The 25249-nt window shown below is 37.4% G+C and overlaps 1 protein-coding gene across 7 annotated transcripts in view; it reads right to left on the bottom strand.

Annotated features, from left to right (window-relative positions):
* The window catches only part of LOC126281500 (multidrug resistance protein homolog 49-like), a 353880-nt gene that overhangs the window by 83923 nt on the left and 244708 nt on the right, over positions 1-25249 (bottom strand). For all 7 annotated transcript variants that reach the window (XM_049980508.1, XM_049980507.1, XM_049980511.1 and 4 more), the window contains exons 13-16: positions 18335-18686; positions 10093-10223; positions 5973-6134; positions 5783-5887 (exon numbers count right to left, since the gene is read on the bottom strand). In XM_049980508.1, coding sequence (XP_049836465.1) covers positions 5783-5887; positions 5973-6134; positions 10093-10223; positions 18335-18686 — 750 coding nt within the window. The remainder of the gene's footprint in view (positions 1-5782; positions 5888-5972; positions 6135-10092; positions 10224-18334; positions 18687-25249) is intronic.

Here is a 25249-nt window from a genome sequence, read left to right as displayed (position 1 = left end):
TTTGGAGTCTCCCACATCACTCAGTAAGGTGGTGTCAGTTGGAGCGAGTGGTGTGTTTGTGGTGGTTATTTATTTAATGGTCCTGTGAATCTAGGACTGTACAGTGTCCAAAAGATATTGGACCATTCATTAATTACAATACACATGTCTTGATTTTTTTTCTTTTTTTTAGACATATTTTAACAGAAGATAAAGTTATGCAATATTTTCTTACTCTACACATTTTATAAAAACAGTCTTAATCAGTGAAGCAGTTTTATTTTTCTAGGTGTTCCCTTACTGTATAGAAGCAGTGCTCTACCAAGTGATCCTTCACAGTTGATTTGAACTTGCTTAAGTCCATTATTGTTTTTGTGGCTTTGGGTAGAGTATTGTGCAATTTGATGCCAGAGTGGAGTATGCCTTTCTGTAATAGCGCTGTGTTTGTCTGTTGTACATGTACATCATTTATTTGCCTTCTGTGGTAGCTATATACAGATTCATTATGGATGATGCTTGGACTGCTGCTGTTTAGTTTTTCTTTTATAATAATTACATTTTCAAGTCTATAAATACATGGAAGTGATATTATTTTATTTTGCCTAAATAGTGGCTTTCATGGTGATCTTTGATCTAACCCTTCCATTAATCTAATAATCTTTTTCTGCAATCTAAATGACTCCTGACTAGCTCCACAATTTCCCCAAAAACTACACCATATTTCAATACTGAATGAATGTAAGCAAAATATATGGTCCTGAGATTACCATGAGATATACAGTTTCTTATTACTCTCATTACAAAACATGTTTTGCTCAATTTTTTGTTCACATAGTCCACGTGTGTATCCCATTTCTTGTTTTGTTGAATCCATATACCAATAAATTTTGTACTCCCTGTTTTCTCAATTTTTTGTCCACCAGGATTAGCTGGTGTCCTATTCTGGATCATGAAAATATCCACTACAAAAGTTTTTTTCCAGATTTATAATCAAACTGTTTGCATCAAAGTGCTGTACTATCTTCTCTGTGATGGTCTTAATATCATTTTCAAAGTTTTATTTGCTACTTTCTGTAATTAAGATGTTGCTGTCTGCTGTTTGTGTTCATGTTTAGTCTTTCTGTGATTAATGGCATAACCAAAAAGAAGGAGCAAAAAAGAGCCTGTATGAAATTTTATTTTCTGTTCAGGAAAACTGCAGCTGAGACTACTGGAATGTTTCAGGAAGCCTTTAATGATGATGCTTTGGGGAAATCACAGTTCTATAAAAGATTGTCTCATTTCAAATCTGGCATCATGTGATCTGAAGACATGCCTCCCTGGTCATCCTTCGACAGGCAGAAACATTGCCATAATCTTGCAATTGATGAAGATCATCAAAGGACTGTGGACCAAATTTCTGAGGAAACAAAAGTGTCATGGTGCACAGTCCAGTGAATTTTAACCAAAGATTTGCACATGAGATGTGTATCTGCAAAATCTGTTCCTCACTTGCTCACAGATGACCAAAGAGAAAACCACGTGAATATTTGCCACAACTTGAAGAATGAAGTGTAGAAAAATCCAACTATTCTTAAAAGAATTCTGGCTGGCAGTCAGAATTGGTGCTACCGATATGACCCAGAATCAATGCAAGCATCGAGCCAGTGGAAAATCCAAAAGTCACCTTGATTTAAAAAAGCATATCAAGCGTGATCCAATGTGAAAACAATGTTGATTTTTTTCCTTTTTTATGTCAATGGCATTGTTCACAAGGAGTTCATTCCACCAGGACAAACAGTATACCAACATTTTTGTCTGGATGTATTATAAAGACTATGGGGGAGTAAGCGATGAAAACAGCCAGATTTGTGGGGAAATGTAACTGGTTGCTCCACCAAGACAAGACCTCACAGCTCTGATGATCCAATAGTTTATGGCAAAAAACAACTTGGTGCTCATGTCTCATCCACTCTACTCATACAATCTGGGTCTGTCTGACTTTCTTATTTTTTTGGTCCTATGGATGAAGCAGCTTCTGAAAGCATCTAGTGATGTGGATGATGACAGAGAAAACATGCCAAAGGCTTTAAACAGTATTCTGCTACATGAGTTCCAGAATTGTTTTCAGCAGTGGAAAAAGATTAGGAGAAGTGCATTAATGCACATGGAGAGTACTGTGAAAGGGCTAAAGTACTGTGAATGTAGAGCTCAATAAAAATGCAAAATAACAAAAATTCCCATTATTTTTGCATCTCCCTCTCATATGTGTGCCTATATGTATGTAGATATGAATGTATGTGTATGTACATTACATACACATACACATATATGTTTGTGTGCATCATGTTTATTTTAATATTTAATCTCTGTTTAGAGAATGTCTAACAATGGCATCAACATACAAAGACTTTTGACACATTACTGAGTCTGTGCCAACAATAAAACAGGCATGAGGATGAAGTATATTTTCTAAATGGTGATTAGTTATTAAAATAAATTTACAGCAGTTTCAAAAACGTTCCAGAAATGCTACACAAATACAAGTTACCATGACCAAAATAACGGACAAATTGCATTCATTTTGGTCACAGGGGTAAAACAGTGATGTTCAGCACTCAGTTTTCATTTGATGGAGAAAATAACATTCCTCATGGTGGAGGTGGAATAAACAAGAATACAATCTTTCTTCCTCTTCATCTCTCTCTTTTTTCCCTTGTTTTCCACTGAACAAACTTCATATGTTTTTCATTTGAAGTGTTATCTATAGCACTGAACTTTTTCCAGACATCACTCTTCCTCTAATGGGGAATAGCTGTAACTGCATACACGGCAACACTTAATTTTCATCTCAGATCCTCCACAGGCTCACAAAACACAGCTTTATCACAGGTCATCTGATCCAGACAATCAGTCTTTTTGCCCTGTCCATGCACTCAAATTTCATACTAAGTCACAACTAGCCTTACACTCCTGCATGCATAAGTAAGAAGGAACAAGTCGATGAGCAGGAAGCGACCACAACACCATTTTCCAAGAGTTGTCACATTCACAGAACAATGACAGGAAGTAAGAAAGTTGATATATGACTCATTAAACAGTGGTGTCTTGATTTCTAATGAATGCAACCCTCAACATTAGACTCATACTTAATTTTTTATGCTCTCTACAAGTTGGTTATCATTGATGTGACCGGTAACAATAAATATGCATCATCTGAATGTTAACTTCAATAGAGATGACTTGAATTATATAAAAAATTATTTAAAGCAACTAGCAGTCACATAGTGGACAATAATTGAATATGACGTATAATGCAGAAACAGGTGTTGCACTGAAACTACCTAACCTTGTTCAATCAAGATAACCTTATTATGCATGCTTTCATTGTGATCTAAGTGACTTGACATTGTATTATCTATTTATTAGCCTTTTGTATCCTATTGGGATTCTACAATTTATTCTTTGTATGTAACTATACCATATTCTATAATGTGCAGTCATTGGCTTTTTTGATGTGTATTATTACAAGATAGAACTGCTGACCAGATAAAATATCACTACAGCTGACTGACACATACAAAAATAAACAGCACTATCTTAGTTTTTAAAATTAATAGTTCCTTCTTCAGGAACAAAAAGGTATTGTTTGCAAAAGGTTAAAAAGGAAGGGCAGGTCATTATGGCCTCAGGATGAGAGAGCCCTATCTGTTTGGAAGACCTCAAAACAGGTAGGTCTTCCTCATTATTATTTGCCTCTCAATGTTATTTTACGTTTTGGTTTATGGTTGTGTATCTCATAATACAACTGAAAATAGCTTTTATTAAAACCAGGAACTCCTTGAATTAGTGAGTATATTGGGAGATTAATTTCAAAGTGTTGGAAAAATGTTTCTTGTTTATCAACTCTTTTCCTGTTGGCAAACCTCTTATAGCCACTTTTTATCTGTTTTCATCATCCAAAATCCAGCTGCACTCATCCCCTTTCTGATTGTCATGGTTGTAGTTGGTTATAATATTCCCACTGAAAGAGCCTTTGATTTGGTTGACCAGCCTCACCAAGCAATTATTGGCAATATCTCTTCCTACATCCAGTTCAGTAATTGCTTCCTCCAATGCCTTTCTACAGTTTCTGTCCCATTGTTGCCAAATTCCTTGCTGGCAACTATGGATGCTGTGCTGCACTAAGCCAACATCCATGACTGACATGGTGCTGTTTCCATAGATCACTATCTACCCGAACTTATCTCTGTGGAATATTCACCAAACCTAAAACTTCTTTCAAATTCTTGTGGCCAACAAAATTCTTATCCATAGTTATTTCTCTTTTGAAAGTCAAGTTTATAAACAAATGAGCTGAACTATCATGATTGCTTGCATGCTACCTTAAACCAATAATCTGGTTCAGATTCATTGTTTACATCATTATTGGGACTAATGGTAAATGTAGCCTCTGCTCTTTACTCCAGAACCTCAACATCTCATATCTATTTCACCAATCCTTCTCCAATCAATGAGCTGCCCTTCTGGGTGCATATCTCTACCTCAATGACAGCTCCACAATAAAACAACTGTGCGTATTAAACAAATCAACAATCAATGGTGTTTCTATTTTGACAATGGTGACCCATTCTACATTAAATGATCCCCAGAGTAGTTTTCTCACACCCACTTCACCATCACAATTTCTTAGTATGTCCTTATGCTGCCCCTCTTCACGTACCTTTGTGATGGTGATAATTTCCCTCTGGGCAATCCAAATGTAAATCATGTCCAATACACACAACCACCAGTTCCTACTGCAGCTCACCCACAAGCAATTCTTGGCCTATAAATGGCAGTAGCACATGAAAGCAGCCATTCCATTTACCTTCTATGCTCCAGTTCTTGGGCAGTTTTTTATGTACGACAACTAAGAATCTCTCTATCTTCATGAGTAGCTCCTTTCAAACTGTGGTTAGCTACAAATTCAGCAACCCTGTTGCTGAAAATGCTGCTCAGCCCAATGTCAATGAATCAGACAGGAGCTTCAGTATCCATAACATTTGAAGCCTATCACAAAACACAAGCTCATCTGAATTGTGCGACAAGAATTGTTCCTCTAGTATGTTTTTCAAATTGCACTCTCCCTTGCCTAAATCTCCACTAATTCCCATCCTCGAATGCCCACATCCTACTTGCCAACTCTTTACTCTCACCCTTCCCTTCTTGATATTTGCAAACAATTCCTCTCCTCTCTGAACATTGTACTTCCCTTCCTCTCTCTCTCTCTCTTTCTGTGTGTCCATACTTTTGCCTCTGTCAATAATACCAACACACATGTTCCCACTTCTAAGTTGCCACACTCCTTCTCTGTCTCCCTGTACCCTTCTCCTCAGGCAACCATTCATATATAGACACTTTTGATGTGACCACAAGTGTGTGCATCTTGACACCCATGTATGAATCTAAAAGAGTGTATTGAAAGCATGAAAAGGACACTTTTCTAAGCTGTTATGATGTCAGTGCACCATCCATCAATCACCTGCAGGTGAGTGTGTGTTTTCCCATGTTTTTTCTGCTGAATATGTTTATCATTTACATTATGTGTTCTTTGTTCTGATAGCATATACATTTACCATAAAATGGTGAATATAGTAATGGAAGGTCTTTGGTGCAATATATATTATGGAATGACTACAGATAAAACTGACTGTAGAGTTGAAGCATTAAGATTTATGTGCCTAGACAGGCACATCACAATCATATTGCCATTTGTTCCCTTCATTCCTTTGATTATTCACAACAGGAAAAACTGTTTACTTTTTAGTTAAAACTCTCTCACCTGGAAGAAACTGCCAACACCAGCAATAACACCAATGCCCAAAAAGTAAATTGCATACACTTTAGTTTGTGCTGTCACATAATCTGAATCAGGAAGAGACAAGATCTGAAAATGAAAAGCTCAAATCATTGAACAAATCAAAATTCCAGAAACAAAAACAAATTAGTGTAAAAAGCTTCTATGAACTTACTGCATAAACTTCTCCGAACAATACTGCAAACATTGGAAAACTTGTGCCAACAAGGGCTGATGCTATACATCCAATCATGACATAAGCCCACTCTGGTTTGTTTAGAGCAAGAATGCGTCCCAGAGGTGCTTCATATATGTTATCATCTTCAGATTCATCAACCTGGAAACATATACATATATCATTATGTAATTAGTAGATACAAAATCAGATCACTGGAACAATATAATGGACTGACTTAAATGCCACTACATAATCGAAGTCTTATATTACTAACATTAGCTCTGATTATAGAAATTACAAGCTTCCATATTTGATAGTAGCATGATGGTTTCGGTAAAGCCATTTTTTGACCACATAATTGAGCAGCTTAGGATAGGGAAGTGTTTTCAGAGTTTCCATAAGATAGTTGTTTATAGTGAAAATGTTTTCACAGAGAACAAAAAATTGTTTTTAGTTAAAAAAGAAGGTTCTTCGATGCAGTTCCTGTTACGCCAACATGCTTAGTCCAGCATTTTTCAGTGACTACTGAAGTGTTCCTCATTGGAGGAAGCATATATTTTCATTAATGTTTGTAAAGCACTAGTCTCCTGCACAGTTGTTTTGTCTGTAATAATCTCTGTGTATAATAATAATTGTATTGTGTAACAAGTAAGTAGAGATTTACACTAATCAGTAATATTGAAATGGCTTGTTGCTGAAACAGAATAGAGTAGGGAAAATGTTCTCTTGCTTTTGAAAAGGAGTGTGAGTTAGTCTCTCTTACTTTGACTTTCTCTCTCTTAGCATGTTCATGTGAACGGACTGTTTGTTGCTGGTCATTCTCACATAGAAGGCTTCACAGTGTAGGCATGTCAGTTGGTGAATCATGTGGGTGCTTTCACATGTGGCTCTGCCTTTGATTGTGTACACCTTCCGGGTTACAGGACTGGAGTAGGTGGTGGGAGGGTGCATAGGACAGGTTTTACACCGGGGGCAGTTACAAGGGTAGGAGCCAGAGAGTAGGGAAGGTGGTTTGAGGATTTCATAGGGATGAACCAAGAGGTTATGAAGGTTAGGTGGATGGCGGAAAGACACTCTTGGTGGAGTGGTGAGGATTTCATGAAGGGTGGATCTCATTTCAGGGCAGGATTTGAGGAGGTCGTATCCCTGCTGGAGAGCCACATTCAGAGTCTGATCCAGTCCTGGAAAGTATCCTGTCACAAGAGGGCAATTTTGGGGTTCTTCTGTGAGAGGTTCTGGGTTTGCTTCTGTACCAGGTTGGGAGGGTAGTTGCAGGATGCGACAGCTGTTTTCAGATTATTGGTGTAATGGTTCAGGGATTCAGGACTGGAGAAGATTCATTTGCCACAAAGACCTAAGCTGTTTGTTGGTAATGAGGATCACCTCATGGCTAAACATGCCTTGGTGCATGGCCAGCACATCTTGGCACAGTGTTACACCGTCCGGGTTATCTGGATACTTCCCACTGACACCAACTTATCAGAACTCCTGAGATGGGAACTTGACCTTCAATATATTCTCTCTTCCCGTTACCCACCAGACCTCAACCTCCTCTAATTTCAAGTTGCCGCCCCTCGTAGCTCCCCTGTCATTCAACAATATCTTTACCTCTGTACTGCCGCCTCGTCTGACATCTCTGACCAACCTCTTTGCATTTACATATGTCTCCCATGTCTGCATATGTGCAGATGGATGTGTGTGTGTGAGTGTATACCCATCCTTTTTTCCCCCTAAGGTAAGTCTTTCTGCTCCCGGGATTGTGATGCCTCCTTACCCTCACCCTTAAAACACACATCCTTTCGTCTTTCCCTCTCCTTCCCTCTTTCCTTATGAAGCAACCATGGGTTGCGAAAGCTTGAATATTTGTGTGTTGTGGGTCTATCAACATACCAGTGCTTTCTCATTTGGTAAGTTAAAGCACCTTTATTTTTTATATATATTTTTCCCATGTGGAATGTTCACACACACACACACACACACACAAATGCAACTCACACACATGACCACAGTCTCTGGCAGACAGGTTTCAGCTGCCAGAGACTGTGGTCATGTGTGTCTGGGTTTCATTTGCATGTGTGTGTGTGTGTGTGTGTGTGTGTGTGTGTGTGTGTGTGTGTGTGTGTGTTGTGTGTGTTTTGTTTATTTTTGACAAAGGCTTTGTTGGCCAAAATCTAACTTTCTGACAGTCTTTTTGTTGTGCCTTTCTGTGACTCAGCATGTCTATTATTTGGTGAGTAGCAACTATTGTTTTCATTATACTGTTACAGCCAATCCTGGATTTTCCATTGTTTGAATCATGTGGTCATTCATCTCCAAACTATGATGCTGTCAGCCTTTGTCTATGTCAGACACCAGCCACATGTTCAATGATTAGTTGGTTACCCATATTACAATGACGCATTGATCTCTAGGATGGTTATAAAAACAAACAAAATTTAGTCTAAAAGCTGAGGTACAATGCGTCACAATGCATCACAATGTTCCATTCCTGAAGTGTGATTTTGGAATCTCTGCAGCTGCCACAAGCTTGAGGGCTCAAAACATTAGCTTGACACAAAGTTCATTAAGTGTGAGTATACCTGTTAGTCTTTTTTTTTCAAACAGTATGTCCAATAGAATTGTGTTACTCTTTTCAAGGTAATTACGATAAATAATCCTGTTTGTATCCCAGAAAATGATGAGCACAGTCTTTCTAATAGGTGAAATCAAGTTCACTGTCTAGCTGGTTCTTAGCCACTGCTTTGATTGCTAGTTTGTTTGTGAAGAGAAGCAACTTATCCATGTATCAAAAACAGTAACAAATTAGTGTACAAAATTATTTAAATTCTTTTAAATTGGTTCAGTCATTACTAAGAAACATTTTTCCTTTTACTTTTGGTCAGTATTTAACTAATATGATACCCATATTTCAAAAAGTTTTATCATGATTAATTCTTCATGTAAAATCTACTTTTCATCATCTATTATAAGTCTCTAGCATCACATGTTTTGTATACCTTTAATCACATTCAAATTGTGCACTTACTCGATAATTTCATGTATAGTTGCAGTTTTGTTGAATCAGTCAATCACCAGAAGGACATACACATATGATTCAACTGCCTACTTATCACTTCTAGGCAGTAAAATAAAGGATTATACTCTTAAAAATCTTTGCCAACTATGTCTAAATTTCTATTGATATGGTATACAGATTTAACCATTTGTGCAATACATACACATAACATGGTTAATTTAAAAAGCCATATAAACAATACTATTCCATGAATTAAGTTGACATATGACTTATAACATTGTGCAAGCTGTGCCACAATTTAAAAAATAGTAATATAAACACCATCTATGAGCTAGGTAAAAAATACATATCTAATATGGTTAATTTAAAAAGCCATATAACAATAACACTCCATGAACCAAGCTGACATTGATTTACATTATTGTGCAAGATGTACCACAATTAAAAAAAATACTAATATAAACACCATCTATGTACAAGGTCAAAAATATTTCACCATGCCCTGATACATGAGTGATGTTGTCTCAGGTATCCTTCTTATTATTAAACTCTGTACATATAATCTTCTTATCGTTTATTGTATTGAAAAAATAGTGAGAAGAAAGGCCTCATCCATTTCCAAATGGGATCCATACCCGATGTACCTAACAGTGGCCCAGAGAAGTTTAAAGTACTGTAGTGATGCCATCAGCATGGTTAGGGACCTCAAATGATACTCATTAATTATGATCAAGAACACTCACAGATTAATAAATAGATATAGTGATTTTTTAGACTTCCTTGCATGTTATGGTAAGGAAGAATGGAAGGGAAGCCAGAGGCTAGATCATCTCATAACATAAATGTTCACTGTACCATGTCAGGAGGCAGACACACATTCACAGGTATGGGGGAAAGGAATGGAAATGAATACAAAGGGGAGGACTAAATTCCTGGAATATTATGCTACAGTATTTCAGAAGAAATTTGGAACTGTATGAAGTAGAGGATGAGCAAAAGAACAATGATTAGTAATACATACACACAAAATTTATATATGTATTACTCTGTATTGCCACAGGAGACAGAATTTTATTAGAAAGTAATGTATTTATTCCTTACCATGTCTTCAAATGCTGAAACACTGGACTTTGTACCAACACTGCTTGCTACTGAGTGCTGTCTTGACAGCTGACGAGATAAGTTTGGGAGACGATCAGCATCCTCATCACCTGACATATTTCTAGCTGAAGCTGTAAGCAAGTATTGGCAAGTTTAACTAATGCATGCATGGCATGCTGATGGCATGCAGTAATGCATGGACATTTAAATGGTAGTCACATGTATTTCCATCTGAAGCAGGATGTTTACTGAAGTTATACAAAACATGGCATAGCTATAACACACCCTGAAGTATCAGAACAAATATTCCAGAGAATGGTGTTCTAAGAGGATGAAACTATCAAGGTACAAGTAAATTTAATTAATGATGGTAGTAAATAGTCTGTGGATTTTTAGGTCATAAAAGGTGCTTTTGAGGCACCTAAAATAGGCTCTTCCAGTACCTCAATTACGCTATATAAAATCCAAAATAAGTCCTAGAATGCATTACACAGAAAACTTGAACATAATGTAAAATACAATGTTGATAAATGAGCTTTTTATTATTCATTAAAAAACAAAGAAAAGAAAATATTCACAGTTGCACAACACAGCAGGCATTACACTACTTTAATGTTCAAACTGATCCCAAACCTTTTTAATTTTCTCCAAGATAAAACAAGAGTATAACACACACATAGCCATATCTTTAAATATGTATAATATGCAACTTAATAAATTGTGTATAAACCAGTGCTTTCAAAAATTCAGGCCATAGTTGGCTTCACAGTAAATCACAAACCTTCTCCATGTTTACCAGAAAAAACTATGCTACTTGTCGATCAGTATTAATTTATATGACAAAACAGAATGTTCTACTTCAAAGGATGTGACAGGAGTGTACTTCACTTTTGGCACATGTTGGATAGGAATGCTGCAATCAGGGGAGCTGGACTTTCCACTAAATATGCTTGTTGCTGCACACAATTCCTTCAGGTCAGTGTTGTTCTGCAAAACATTTTGCATTTTTGCTAGTACTTTTTCTTCCACTTCACCCGAGCCTTTCTTTTTAACATTCTCCAACAATATTTTCATAGATAGGTCTCCCTGAGCTTTCTGATTTAGAAATAATTCTTGTCATAAATTTGTAGTGGGATCTAATGTAAACCAAGTCCCATTGGATTGAGGGATCTTTGAGTAATTGTTTTGCTGAAATTACAGAAGAGGTATCCTCCAGTAGATTTACAATTACGCTCTGAACAGCTGAGAGATGCTTACTGTACTATTCCACTGGTGCTAACCAAGTGCTCCAGTGGATAGCAATAGGTTCAGGTGCAAGGGCACAACTAGTAGATGTTCTTTGAATGCCTGTATACTTGCTGATGCCTTTAAAAAAACTTTCTTTATCATGGGGATTAACTTGTTTACCTACCTTACTCTTCTATACAGTTAAGACCATATGCTACACGAGTTACATACAGCTTCAAAGGGCAGAATACTTGAAGCAGTTTAAACACTGGAAGCATATATACAGCGGCATATGTGAAGACCAGAAGCACATGGTTTTCATCCACACCATTTGGATATAGCACCTTCACTAATGAACTAATGAAATGTGAAACTGTTTGATGGTTAGTATTTAGGAACTGTTTTGAATGAATCAAATAAGACCTGGATGGCAAATCTGAGCCCAAAATGCCAACAATCAGATTTGCCATGTACCAGCCAAGACTGTCAGTAGTTTCATCAACAGAAATACATATGTGAGACTCCAAAATATCTTCTCAGATTCTGTGCAATGCATCAGTGTAAGCTGAATACACATAATTTTTATGCAATGTTAGCTCTGCAAGAGCATACTGATGGTGGTACTTCCCAAGAAATCCACTGAAAAGAGAATCTTCCACTTTTAAAAAAGGGAAGTTTGCTGCCGCTTTGTTATGAGGGTCTTGTTTAAAGTGTTTACTTCAATTTTGATTTTTGTACAACATGACCTCTTTGAAGACGTCCACATCAAAACTAGTATCAGTGACCAGGACATGGTTGTGGCAAAAATGATTTCCTAAGTAAAAGGACAACTAAAAAAAACAAGCAGAAAGATATGTATATTTAGTAAATTAGGTGCAAAATCAGTAGTGTCATATCTCAATGAAGAATTTGAAACTTGCAGCACAGGGCAGGAGCAGGTAGAGAAACTCTGACTCAAGTTTAAAGGAATAGTTGACCATCAACTGGATAGATATGGACCCAGTAGAACAGTTCATAATGGGAGGGAACTTCCATGGTTTGAAGTTACTGTAAAAAAAAAAGAGATTGCTGCATAATAGGTGTAAAACTAAGCATAGGGCTATAGAAGAAAAAATGCTGAATGAAATGCATTTGGCTATCAAGAGAGTAATGTGTGATGCCTTCAATGACTACCATAGCATAATATTGTCAAGTGATCTTTCACAGAACCCAAAGAAATTCTGGTCCTATTTAAAGGCTATTAGTTACACAATAGTTAGTGTCCAGTCCCTAACAAATGAAACGGGAACTGAAATTGAGGGTAGCAAAACAAAAGCTGAAATGCTTAACTATGTTTCCAAATGTTCCTTTACAAAGGAAAACCTTGGAGAATTGGCCCAATTAATCCTCATACCACTGAAACTATTAATGAAATAAGTATTAGTGTCAGTTGTTTGAGAAACAGGTGAAATCATTAAAACTGAACAAAACTCCAGACCCTGATGGAATCCCTGTCAGATTCTCCACTGAATTTGTGGTTGAGTTAGCTCCTCTTCTAACTATAATCTACTGTATATCCCTCAAACAAAAAACCAAGCCCAGTTCTTGAAAAAAGGCACATGCCATGTCTGTCTACAAGAAGGGCGATGAAAGTGATCCACAAAACTACCATGCAATATCCTTGACATTGATTCATTGTAGTATCTTAGAACATATTATGAGCTAAAACATAATGAGGTATCTTGAACAGAATGACCTCCTCAATGCCAACCAGCACAGACTTCGAAAACAGTGATCATGTGAAACCCAGCTTACACTTTTCTCGCATGACATACTGAAAGCTCTCAATCAAGGCAACCAGGTAGATACACTATTTCTTGATTTCCAAAATGCATTTGACTACACTTATTGTTAAAAGTACCATCACACAGGGTATCAAGTGAAATTTGTGACTGGATTGAGGACTATTTGGTAGAAAGGACACAGCATGTTATCTTGGATGGAGAGTCATTGTCAGATGTAGAAGTAACTTCAGGTGTGCCCCAGGGAAGTGTGTTGGGACGCTTGCTGTTCATGTTGTATATTAATTTGTATATTAATGACTTTGCAGATAACATTAATAGTAAATTTATGCTTTTGGCAATTGGAATAATTGTCTATAATGAAGTACTATCTGAAAGAAGCTGCATAAATATTTGGTCAGATCTTGTGGTGCAGAGATTGGCAACTTGCTCTAAATGTTCAAAAAAGAATGTAACATTGTGCACTTCACAAAACCAAAAAACATATTATCCTATGGCTAAGATATCAGAATCAGAATCAGAATTTTTAATGAGTCACTGTTGGAATTGGCCAGCTCATACAAATACCTGGGTGTAAAACTTTATAGGGACATGAAGTAGTATGATCACATAGGTTCAGTCATGGTTGAATCAGGAGGTATACTTCCGTTTATTGGTAGAATATTAGGGAAGTGCAATCAGTCTACAAAGGAGATTGCTTACAAATCAGTTGGACCAGAGGACCCAGTCCATTCCATGTATACACAGCCCACACTATTATAAGCCACCAACAGCTTGTCCAATGCCTTGTTTACAATTTGGGTTGATGAATTTCTGGGGTCTGTACCACACTCAAACCCTACCACCAACTCTTACCAACTTAAGATGGAACTCATCTGAGCAGGCCATGGTTTTTCAGTGTTCTAGGGTCCAGCCGACATGGTCACAAGCCGAGTAGAGACGCTGCACGCAATGTCATGCTGTTAGCAAAGGCACTCACATCAGATATCTGCTGTCATAGCCCATTAACACCAAACGTTACCACATTTGCCTAACAGATACATTCACTATACATCCCACATTGATTTCTGCAGTTATTTCACACAGTGTTGCTTGTCTCTTAGCACTGACAACTCCACACAAATGCTTTGCTCTTGGTCATTAAGAGAAGGCTGTCAGCCATTGTGCTGCCCGTGGTGAGAGGTAATGCCTGAAATTTGTATTATAGGCACAATATTGACACTGTAGATCTCAGAATATTGAATACCCTAATGATTTCTGAAATGGAATGTCCCATGCATCTAACTCCAACTAACATTCTGCATTCAAAGTATGTTAATTTCTATCATGCGGCAGTAATCACATCAGAAATCTTTTGACATGACTCACTGGAGTACAAATGACAGCACTGCCAATGCACTGCCCTTTTATACCTTGTGTAGACAATACTACCACCATCTGTATATATCACATTGCTGTCCCATGTCTTTTGTCACCTCAACGTATTTTGCATATGCTTTGTAATGTGTTACAGCATCAACATCAGAGCTACTTCTGAAAGAGATACAGTTTCCTTTTCATCTTATAAATACCTTCATTTCATGAGTAATTCATGGCTTCTTTGTAGACTTTGCCCTAAACTGGGTTACTTTTGAGGGAAAACAGCTCCAGCAATCATTGTAAATAAGTGTTGTAAAATGATATTTCTATTTGATGATGTATAACTATGATAGCCTAATAATTATCATATACAACACAGCATACTGAATATTTGTATGTTTTGTGACATGTCATGTTTAAGATATTTTGACTTATTCCCCATCCATGAGGATCATTTCCTTTGGGGTATGAGGAAGGTGTACTAGCATGTTTGTTTTTCTTTGTACGTATTTATTATGTGATCCTGTTTCTCTGACATACTCTACATCCTGGAGAATCTCCTCACACTGATCTTTTGGAATGAAATCTAATCTAATCTTATAAAACCACGACTTTATTAACATATTTATACTTTTCATTCATGCCATGAGCACTGTATACATGACTCCAGTTTGTATTTGAAGAGTTCTAAAATAATCCAATTATTGACTTACTCACTACCCTCTTGAACTCAGAATTAGTAGACTTTATGTACTGGTCAGAACTAACATTTAACAAAAGGAGTTGCATATCATGACCTGAGATATTTTTCTGTAAATAAATTATCAATGACTGTTTTTGAGAAATCATCTGTCCTACTTGGGAAGTTTACAGTAGTAATTAAGCTGAATGATACTGCCTGCAGTAAATTATTATTGAGAGAATTCTTAAGCATGTAAAAGTTAATATTCCACTATGGCAGGCATAATATAAGGAAAGAAGGAGTGATTATGTATACAAAAAGTGGAAGGAAGTCCAAGACCATCGATCCGAATGAATATTGCATTGAGCTGCTCTTTGAGTGTTTTTACTTCAGTAATAGACTTGTACACATACAACACAGCAATTCTGGGAATGAACAGGCCTCAAACAGTATAAGTTTGGTATTTTGTTAAGCAATTAGATAGTCACTAATGATGAAAATAATGGGAGTCACTGTATAGGAAATTTAAATACTGACTTTGGATAGTGCCGACTGAATGCACTGATAATTACTAATGTGCAGATTATTTATAAAAGGGGAGATGAACACATGGCCTCTGATACTAGAGCCTTCTCCCTCTCTCCATGTTCTCAAAAATTATTGAGAAGGTAGCCTGCAACAAAATAATGAAACAACATTCTCACAATGACTTTATAACGACTGTTTTCTATTAAAATTTTGCTCCAGAGAAAGGAATATATGATCTCAATAAACTTCATCTTCTCCTTAGATGGGTGGAAATATATCTCCAACACAGAAAATGGACACTCATATTAATGGATGATACCAAAGGAATGACATAAACACAGAGTGAGGTAACATTAAATAAGATGTTCTACATTTCGATGCTTGGCCTACTTCTATTGTTTCCTATATAAATGATTTACCAGGGACACTGAAAGACCCTTCAAAAACTGTAACATTTGCTAATGACACAAGTATACTGATAAACTACTCCAACATTCTGTACCAGAGACAGCCTGGAGAATATTGCAATGGAATGGGTTACAAGTGATTAAAAGCAGCAGCTTAAATTGTAATCATACAAAGACTCATGTTATGCAGTTACAAAAAAATATCAAATAATTTTTGAGCACCAGAATGGGCACACACTAGAAGAAAACCCATGTGTGAAGATCTTAAGCATCCAGATGGATAATAAACTGAGGAGGCACCAATATATGCTTACATTAACCAAACTGTTCATGTCTGCCTGCTTTGCACTGATAAATCTCGCTCTTATCAACATGAGATAAGCAGCAGCTATTAAATACAAATGATGAAGTAGTAGCTTTTTTTATAAGTTATGGCTTTTCTGCTAATACAACCATTCTACAAGTAATGCAATGATTTTTTTTCTGAAAGTAGGTTCAGGTTGGTTTTATTCAATACATCATACTATTCCCCACTGTTTTGGCTAAAAAACCCTATTTTTCAACATTATCTCAATTCATTGTGCCAGCCTTATGCTACCTTACTGGGAGCGCCTGTGTGCCCAAATGGTATCACTCGACTGTTAACATTGGAGCCAATGTCTTGCTGCATCAGTAACCTTCTCATCATCCAATGAAGTGCATCCTCCATTGGGCCAAACAGATGGATGTTGGAAGGTGCAAGAAATGGGCTTGAGGGAGGATGAGGAATAAAAGTCTAATGAAATTCTGTGAGCTCTTCTCAGGTGCACTACCAACAAAGACATCCAGTTGTGCAGCAAGGCATCTGAATTTTATCTGTCAGTCACCTTGAATGAGAGTGTCTTCACTTTCCAACATTGCAGGAGTCACAGTTATTTGTGACTAACTGGCATGCTGCAGGAGACTGGACCGGTTTGTGGGATCTTGTTGTGGTATGATAGATGTCTCACCCAATATCTCACCATGCTTCTATTCACTGCCAGGTCTCCATAGACATTCTGCAAGTGCCTATGAATATCTGTGTTGCTTTGATTTTCTGCCAAAAGAAAGACAATGACAGATCTATGCTTGCAACACACCTCCATTACAAACACCATTTTGGAGACTGCATATAGTGTTGCCTTGCAATGCACCTCCATTACAGACACCATTTTGGAGGCTGCATATGGTGCTGCCAAGTACTGGAAATTCATGAAACTATGGGGCTGAAGTGAGAATATTCCACAATGGCCCACAACAAATTTCACATTTCTTCAGATGAAACTGACTGAGAAAAAAGCTGTGTTGCATTACTTATTGAGGGTCTCACAGGCCTGGAAACAGAAAAGCCATGGAATATAATACCAGCTGGATCTTGGATTTTTTTTCAGTCTACTTTTAATCTAGCTCTCAGTGATATGAAGATTCAGTAGGAACTATACATGGTTCATATTCTACATTAAACCATATGTCCCCTGTCCCCATTAGGATTACTGGGGAAGGCTAGAGACACATAAGCCACTATTATTATCATTATTAACAGTATATGGACAGTCTGCTGGAAATATAATATACAGCTTAAGTTTCTAAGAGTTCCTTCTCTGGTGTTAACACTTAAACTGATTTGTTTCCCATATCTGTAAGTTCTCCTTCTTGATGGGATCTATGAGACACAATAAATGAATGAACGAATGAGTGAATTTATGCCTCCTTATCTAGGGTTAAGAAGAGAATTCTATCTCATGGTGGAAAAGTTTACAAGCTTACATCAGACATCAAGCCAGATATTATAAATCTGTCCATGTTTCCATGTATAGCATGGTAACCTGCATTCTAGGATTGAAAATTCTCAAAAGCTACGTGATGAGTAGTGATGTGCTTTGTAAACAGGATTCTGTTGTTACAAAAGTAGATAATTGTTTTCTATTGTGCATACCATTGTGGTCAACTAGATGCTAAGTTATCAGTATGAGAGAAAAAACAATTTTTAATGTATGTGAAGAAACAGCATTTTATTCAGAAAAACAGCTTTCTTGATACTTCTGCTGTGCCCTATTTAGCCTATAAGCCAAAGGGGTTTTGAAATTTAACAGTGATCAGTTATTAATGCAGGTTTCAACGGATGGTTCTCTTTGTTGACAAGTTATTTGTTCCACATTCCTGAAAGTTGCCTTTTTGATGCAACCTACAAAATGCAATGATGAATGAATTTTCAGCAACAGTTACTCCTAAAATTATACCTGTGTGAGAAGACTTGTCTGATGCATGCACAAGTTCAAAGTATCGGCCACGCATTTCCATAAGCTCAACATGTGTGCCCTGCTCAACAACTCTGCCAGCATCCAGGCAGATTATTCTGTCAGCTGCACGCACTGTAGAGAGCCTGTGAGCCACAACCACTGTAGTGCGTCCATGGCTAGCACGGTCCAATGCTGCCTGAACTTTTGCTTCACTTGCTAGGTCGAGAGCTGATGTTGCCTCATCAAGAAGTAATACATGTGGATTTCTTACAAGCGCTCGGGCAATTGCAATTCGTTGCTTTTGACCTCCAGACAGTTGTGTGCCACGATCACCAACCATAGTGTCATAACCCTGTTGAAAGAATTTAAAGAACACATAAGTTAACAGTTGCATTTTGAATCTTGTTGTGTTGAATGATTAAAACTGTTATCATGAGGCATAGCTCTTGCTGGTAATAAAGCTATACATGAGATTCTGTATAATCTAGCTCTCTGCTCAGTATAAGCATGAAATATGTTTCAAGCACTTTAATGAGGATTGTTGGGTCCTAACCATTTCATTTCATACAATACAGTATAGTATAATATAAACATTTCAGAGTTTATGAAATTTACAGTTCCAACTAGGACACAAATTTCAAACATGCACGGAATAAGATAGACTGTAAAGCATGATTTGGTCTACTTCCTTGATAAGATATTGGTTAAAGAATGCAAATAAAGCTGACATCTCTCACCTGTAATAAAAAAACAACAGAATTTCTGGTGGTCTTAAAACAGCAAAAAGGGGTCATTTTGACCCCGCATAATATTTGAGTCAAGGGAGTACTTTATTTTTAGTGCGTATTAATCCACACCTTTTAGCAAGTTGTAATAATAATGATTCAACATGGTAGCTACTATTACTTACTGCAACAAACAATTATTTTATCGACTTGTCCTTGGTCATGCTAAAAAGTTTCCTAAAAATTAGACTTTCTTAGATTGACTATTTGTAGAATTTTTTGATACATTTAGTGCATATGGTCTATATTATACTGGCATGTGTTCTACAAATAGCTTTGTCACACATTTTACTTAAGTCATTGGAATCTGCTACATGCAATTAGCATGGGTAATTTCTGTTTTATGTGCACATTTTGTGCCTATGGCTTTGTGACACTTTACATAATTTCACTGGTCTTATTGCCTTTCCAGAGGCTATTTTGGCACTTTTTTTACTTTCTAGATGACTGTGATCCCCTATCATCTTCATTTTCCCTGTTTTTCAACTTGCTCTTCTGTTCTCCTGAGTTCACTCACCACCTTAAGTATTAACTTCTTCCATTCTGTTTTCTTGCTCTTTACTACTTTGTAGATAGCAGACATGATTATTGCCGCCTTGTCCAAGATGTCATAGAGGGCATCTCCTACACCCAACCTTTGGGATATATTTACAGGTCATTTGATCAACCACATCCACCTCACCTTCGTTACATAGTAGAATGATATGGTTTCAGGTTTCTTCTTTCATTATTTGCTTATTGCTGTTTCAGCATGCAGTGTGTCAGAGGAATGGTATTTAATTCTTCTTTTCTTGGGTGCAACCTGCCACCCTCAGTCTGGTGCAGGATTGAGGGTGGAAGGTAGTATTTCAGCAACTGGTTTCTATTTCTCATCAAGGATTTCACAATGTATTTTGTTCAAGTAACAAGTAATGAAGTTTTATTTTCTTTGAGTTTCTTAGGAATTTGGAGAGACATGAAGGAGTAGTCTGTCATCCCATTTCTTCCTGGATGTAGATTTGGCTGTTTGAGATGCACACCAACATGCTGTCCAAGTGGTGTTACCTCTCTATAGAGTTCTTATTTTCTGAGGTATAGGAAAGCATTACACATATACTTTGTCACTATATCAGCAGCATTCTAGAATCTAAGACCATATTTGTCAGGTTTCTTGGGCATGAATTCAGTGAACTTGCATCTTGTTTTCCTTGTTATTATTGGGTGGCACACGATATGTCACCTGATTTGTTTAATGAATAACCACGTTTGTTGTTGACAAGATTTGTAATTTATTGATGTAGAAGTAAAGAATACAACTTGTAAATACAACCTAATGGATCACATGTTCAATATGACTGTTGTTTTGTTTTACAACTTCTTCACATCACATACATGCATTTGTGATGACTCTCCATCACAAATCTTCTGGAATGGCGCAGCATAACTCCACAATGATGGCCTTAAGTTGCACTGCATTTTCAGATTTTCTGTGGTACATCTTCTCTTTAACGAACCCCTGAAGGAAGAAGTCACATGCGTTTATGTCTGGGCTGTAGGGGGGCTACATTCCTCCTCTTGTGTAATGTTCTGGAAATCTGTTTGACAATAGCCTAAGGCCAAGTCTTTTGTGTAGTAAATCAAGCACAACATTGGCAGTATGGGGGTGTGCTCCATCCAGCCTGAACCATTTTATCTGCAATAGAAGACATGAGGCCATGAGTTGAAGAAAGAACTGGTTTTGCAGCATGTGTAAATAGCGTTCACTGGTAACTGTAGCATTTAAGAAGAACGGACCAATGATTCCATGGCTTGACATCATGACCCACATGCACACTTTCTCCCTGTAGGTGTCTTTCATGTGGATTATTTATGGAGGTTCATGTGCCCAGAATCAAATGTTCTGTTTGTTCACAATATGATTCACATAAAAATAAGCTTCATCAGAAAACCATGTGTTGTGTAGCACTGCCTCTTGGTCTTGCTTGATTGCCCACCTTGCAAACTGTAGCCTCCACTCCTTATCTCTCACAGTAAGCTTCTGTGCCACAGTCATCTTGTATGGATACAAGTGAAGGTCAGATTGAATAATTCTTTGTATGGATTGGCTTGAAATTACCAACTCGGCACTGGCTCTTCTTGTTGATTTACTCTGACTATGAGTCAAAACCACTCGATCAGCTTCAATGTTTTGTGGCAAACATACGGTACACTCCAAAACAGATCCAGTGCCTTCAAATTTTTGACGTAATCTGCATATTTTCTGTGGGCTGGGAGCCCACCCTGTGCTGAAATGAGCACGAAACTTTTTCTATGCCAACGTAATGCTGTTCATCCCCACGAACAGTAACACAATCTTTGCCTTTTGTGTGACGGTCAACCGCCCTTTATCTGGCATCATGACAAACTGAAATGGCGGACTCACAAAAGAAGCGATGCACTTGCAATGACACCTGGTGAAATTTCCATAAACTGCACAAAGTTGAGTGCACAATTTGAAAGCTATTACCCCAATAGTATACTTGTAGGATCAAAATTCAATCAGGTGACTTATCACGCACCACCCTGTAGTTGCTCACCTATTGTTATATTTTCTCTGATGTGGTAAGAACAAATACTCTTTTCCATGAACTTTCCCTTATTTTCAGATACAAGAGCAAATTTGTTGGGTGGCAGGTGTTCAGCCTCCACAGACATGGCCTTTGTACCACTGACACTCTGGGCATATGTGCTGGCTATCAATATTTTCACTTCCTACAGTAACATGGTAAAATCCTTGTTTTTCAATACTTTGTGAGGATTTGATTCTGTATATTTCTCCATGAGTGTAGCACCTCTTCATCAAAAATAAGGCAGAAAGCATTGATGACAGAGTTGTCTACTTGTTGGGAAATGCAAGTGCCCTCTCCTTTAGAATGTTTAAAACTAACCTTCTTCCAGAAGATGAAAAATCACTTTCTCCCACTTGGTTCCACCAGTAGCAACCAACTTTGTACAGAAGTTCAAATGCTGTAATGGATGAGGTGAGGATTGACATAGAACAGCATATGAATATACCTCCACTAGACTCTCTTCATTCACAATGTCTTCATCTTTATATTAACTTTTCTTTGATACGAAATCTTCATTTTCATCAGTGTAGTCAGTTTCTGATTCAACATCAGAATTTTCTACAAGACATAACATTTCTTCATCAGAAGGTCCACATTGAAAAAACAAGTTCAAAAATATCTTTCATGGACAAAGACTATTACGTGAATAACATGATATAAACTGTGGCGGAATGTAATGTACATTTGACAAGACATAATGAGGGGAAACAACTCTGCATGATTGCTGATTGTTGCTGCTTCATTGATGGACTGTCTACACCTATTCAGAAGAGAAGTTACATTAGTATCAAATTGATCCCTTCTGTCATTCTAGACATACTGAATGAAAAGTCCAAGAAAATATAAATTTTCATAAATCCTAATACATCATTGTAAAGAGGAGAAAAAAATTAGGAAAAGTCATTTGATTTCATAAATGAAGTAAAAAAATTGGATATGAATTTGAAGAAAACAGTATGATGTGGATTATTTTGACCCAGTCTGACAATGTAGTATTAAGATTTATTTCCATCAATGGGAGTAGCCTCATTACTTTTATTCATTAATATCTGCATCTAAAACTTGTCAAAAAACTGTCAAGATTATATCTCTACTACAAGTATGCATTCTGAAGTGTGGTAAACATTGGTATTCCATTAAGTATGTGACACAAAAGAGTTGTCATACTTCACAAAAATACTACACTCTTGCTCGATACAAATTATTCTTTTTGATGTTATCCCTTTTATGTTTTTAATATATTTGTTCAGAATATCAAAGATTAAGTCTTTGACATGAATCATGCCAAGAAAGTGGCTTTATTTATTCAATCAATATGAGACATAGGTTATTTATTAAATTACCCCTTTAATACAACCGCAGAATCAAATTAATTGCTTTGGTGATTTAGCAAAGAATGTGTTATCATAATTTTTCTGGAGTTAAATCTTCTTTTTTTGCCTTTATCTCACACCTACACAGAATCAACATGGTTATTATAACATATAGAACTGTTAATGATATAGGGTGTCCGGAAGCCCTTCCTGTTGCCATTCCTTCAAAACCCACATTTTCTCTCTTGCCAAGATGGCATTTGAGTACCCCAAAAGTCTGCATGTAGTGCTAACCATGTAAAAGTATGCAAGCATTTTCAAATTGTTTGCAGATCATGTAACTGAGGAGGGGTGTCAGCACCAGCCCAATATTCATCTAGTCAGATGTGGAAAACATGCTAAAAACCACATCCACATTGAGAGGCACAGTGGCCCTCATCATTAATCCACTGGCCATATTCGATCCAGGGCCAGCACACCTCCCCATATCACAGAAGCAGCATGCTAACACATTTAGCTGGAACTGGAATAATGAAAATGAAACATTCTCAAAAGTATTAGAGTAAAAGAATGTATCTTCAACATTTAGAACAAACCTATTTGAACCATGCATGGAGGTGCAGTACCAAGATACCTACTATCAAGTAGAACAAAATGACTGCAGACAAATTAGGTCTTAATAGTTTTTCATTTATTTTCCTTTTATGATTTGTTTCGGACCCACCCACTGTATTACAATCTGGCTGTTTTATTCTATAACATACTGTTGTTTAGCAGTGTTTTGTTCTGACAGACAATGAATGTTGGGTATAAAGCTCTGAGCTTTTCCACTCCAATGTTTCAGTTAGTACTGAAATTTTGATGTTTCATGTAACGTTTTTAACAGTTTCTAATTTTTTTAAATCTTAAAATAATTTACTGTTCTAGTATATATCTCAGGGTTATTACTCCAGTACATATCTCAGAGTCGTTACGCAGATGTTCACATGAAGATGTGGCTTTTAGTGCCACATAACTCGTAGTGGTCCAGTAATAAAGGACTGAATACAGCTGAAGTAGTTTATGAATACCCCGAGATGAATATCCAAGAGAAGAAACTGGTTTCTGCTATTATCAGTTTCTGTAGGGGATCATCCTTCTTTGCTGACAATAATGTGAAATTACTTTTAGCAACACCTTGTTATTACTCTGATAACAATGTGATGCTGAATGTCACCATGTCAGCCACTACCAATGGCATCATTTGTGCGTTTCATGGAGGGTCATGTTGCCAGCACACAGCTCTCCAGGCTTATTTCAGCTTTTTAGACTTTGTAGCTGCTACTTATCATTCGAGTAACTCCTCATTTGCAGTAATTGCAGCAGAACAAAGTAGGTTATCCTATGGTACAACATGCAGTTGAATGTAACATGCCTGATTTCAAAGACTGCTTTAATACCCAATCCATCTGGATCCTCCCCTCCATTCTAACTTTTCTGAGAGTGATACCATCCCAGAAGACCAACATAACCTTCAATCACTGCTTAAAGCCTTAGAACCTCCCTAGGACCTCACCACTGACTCTGTTTCCCTCCCCATCCCCATGACACCCACACATCCACTTTCTACATCTTACTCAACATCCACAAACTCAACAATTCTGGACACCCCATTGTAGCTGGTTGTTATGTTCCCACTGAAAGAATTTCAGCCCTCATCGCCCAACACCCCCAACTAACTGCCCAAAATCTAGCCTCCCACATCGAAGACACCAGCAATTTCTTTCACCGACTTTCCTCTGCCCCAGCCCTTTACCTCCTGGATCCCTGTTTGTCACTGTAGTTGCCCCTTCCCCATACACCAACATTCTGCATGCCCACAGTCTTGCTGCGATTGAAAGCTACCTCTCCCAATGACCTTCAGACTCCAAACCCTCTACCTCAGTCTCGTACATCTTACCAACTTCATTCTAACGTACAACTACTTTTCCTTTGAAGGACGGGGTACAAACAAATCAGCAGCACAGCCATGGGCAACCCCATGCCAGCCTCCTATGCCAGCCTGTTTATGGGTCGTGTACAGGAAACCTTCCTAGACTCCCGAAACTCCAAACTCCTGGTCTGGTTCAGATTCACTGACAATATCTTCATGATCTGGACTCAGGGCCAAGACACTCTTTCATCATTCCATCACAACTTCAACACCTTCTCTCAAGACACTCTTTCATCATTCCATCACAACTTCAACAC

This window comes from Schistocerca gregaria, chromosome 7 (genome assembly GCF_023897955.1).
Source record: "Schistocerca gregaria isolate iqSchGreg1 chromosome 7, iqSchGreg1.2, whole genome shotgun sequence".
Lineage (NCBI taxonomy): Eukaryota > Metazoa > Arthropoda > Insecta > Orthoptera > Acrididae > Schistocerca > Schistocerca gregaria.
The sequence above is the reverse complement of the archived record's forward strand: the minus strand, read 5'-3'. Positions and strand labels throughout refer to the sequence as shown.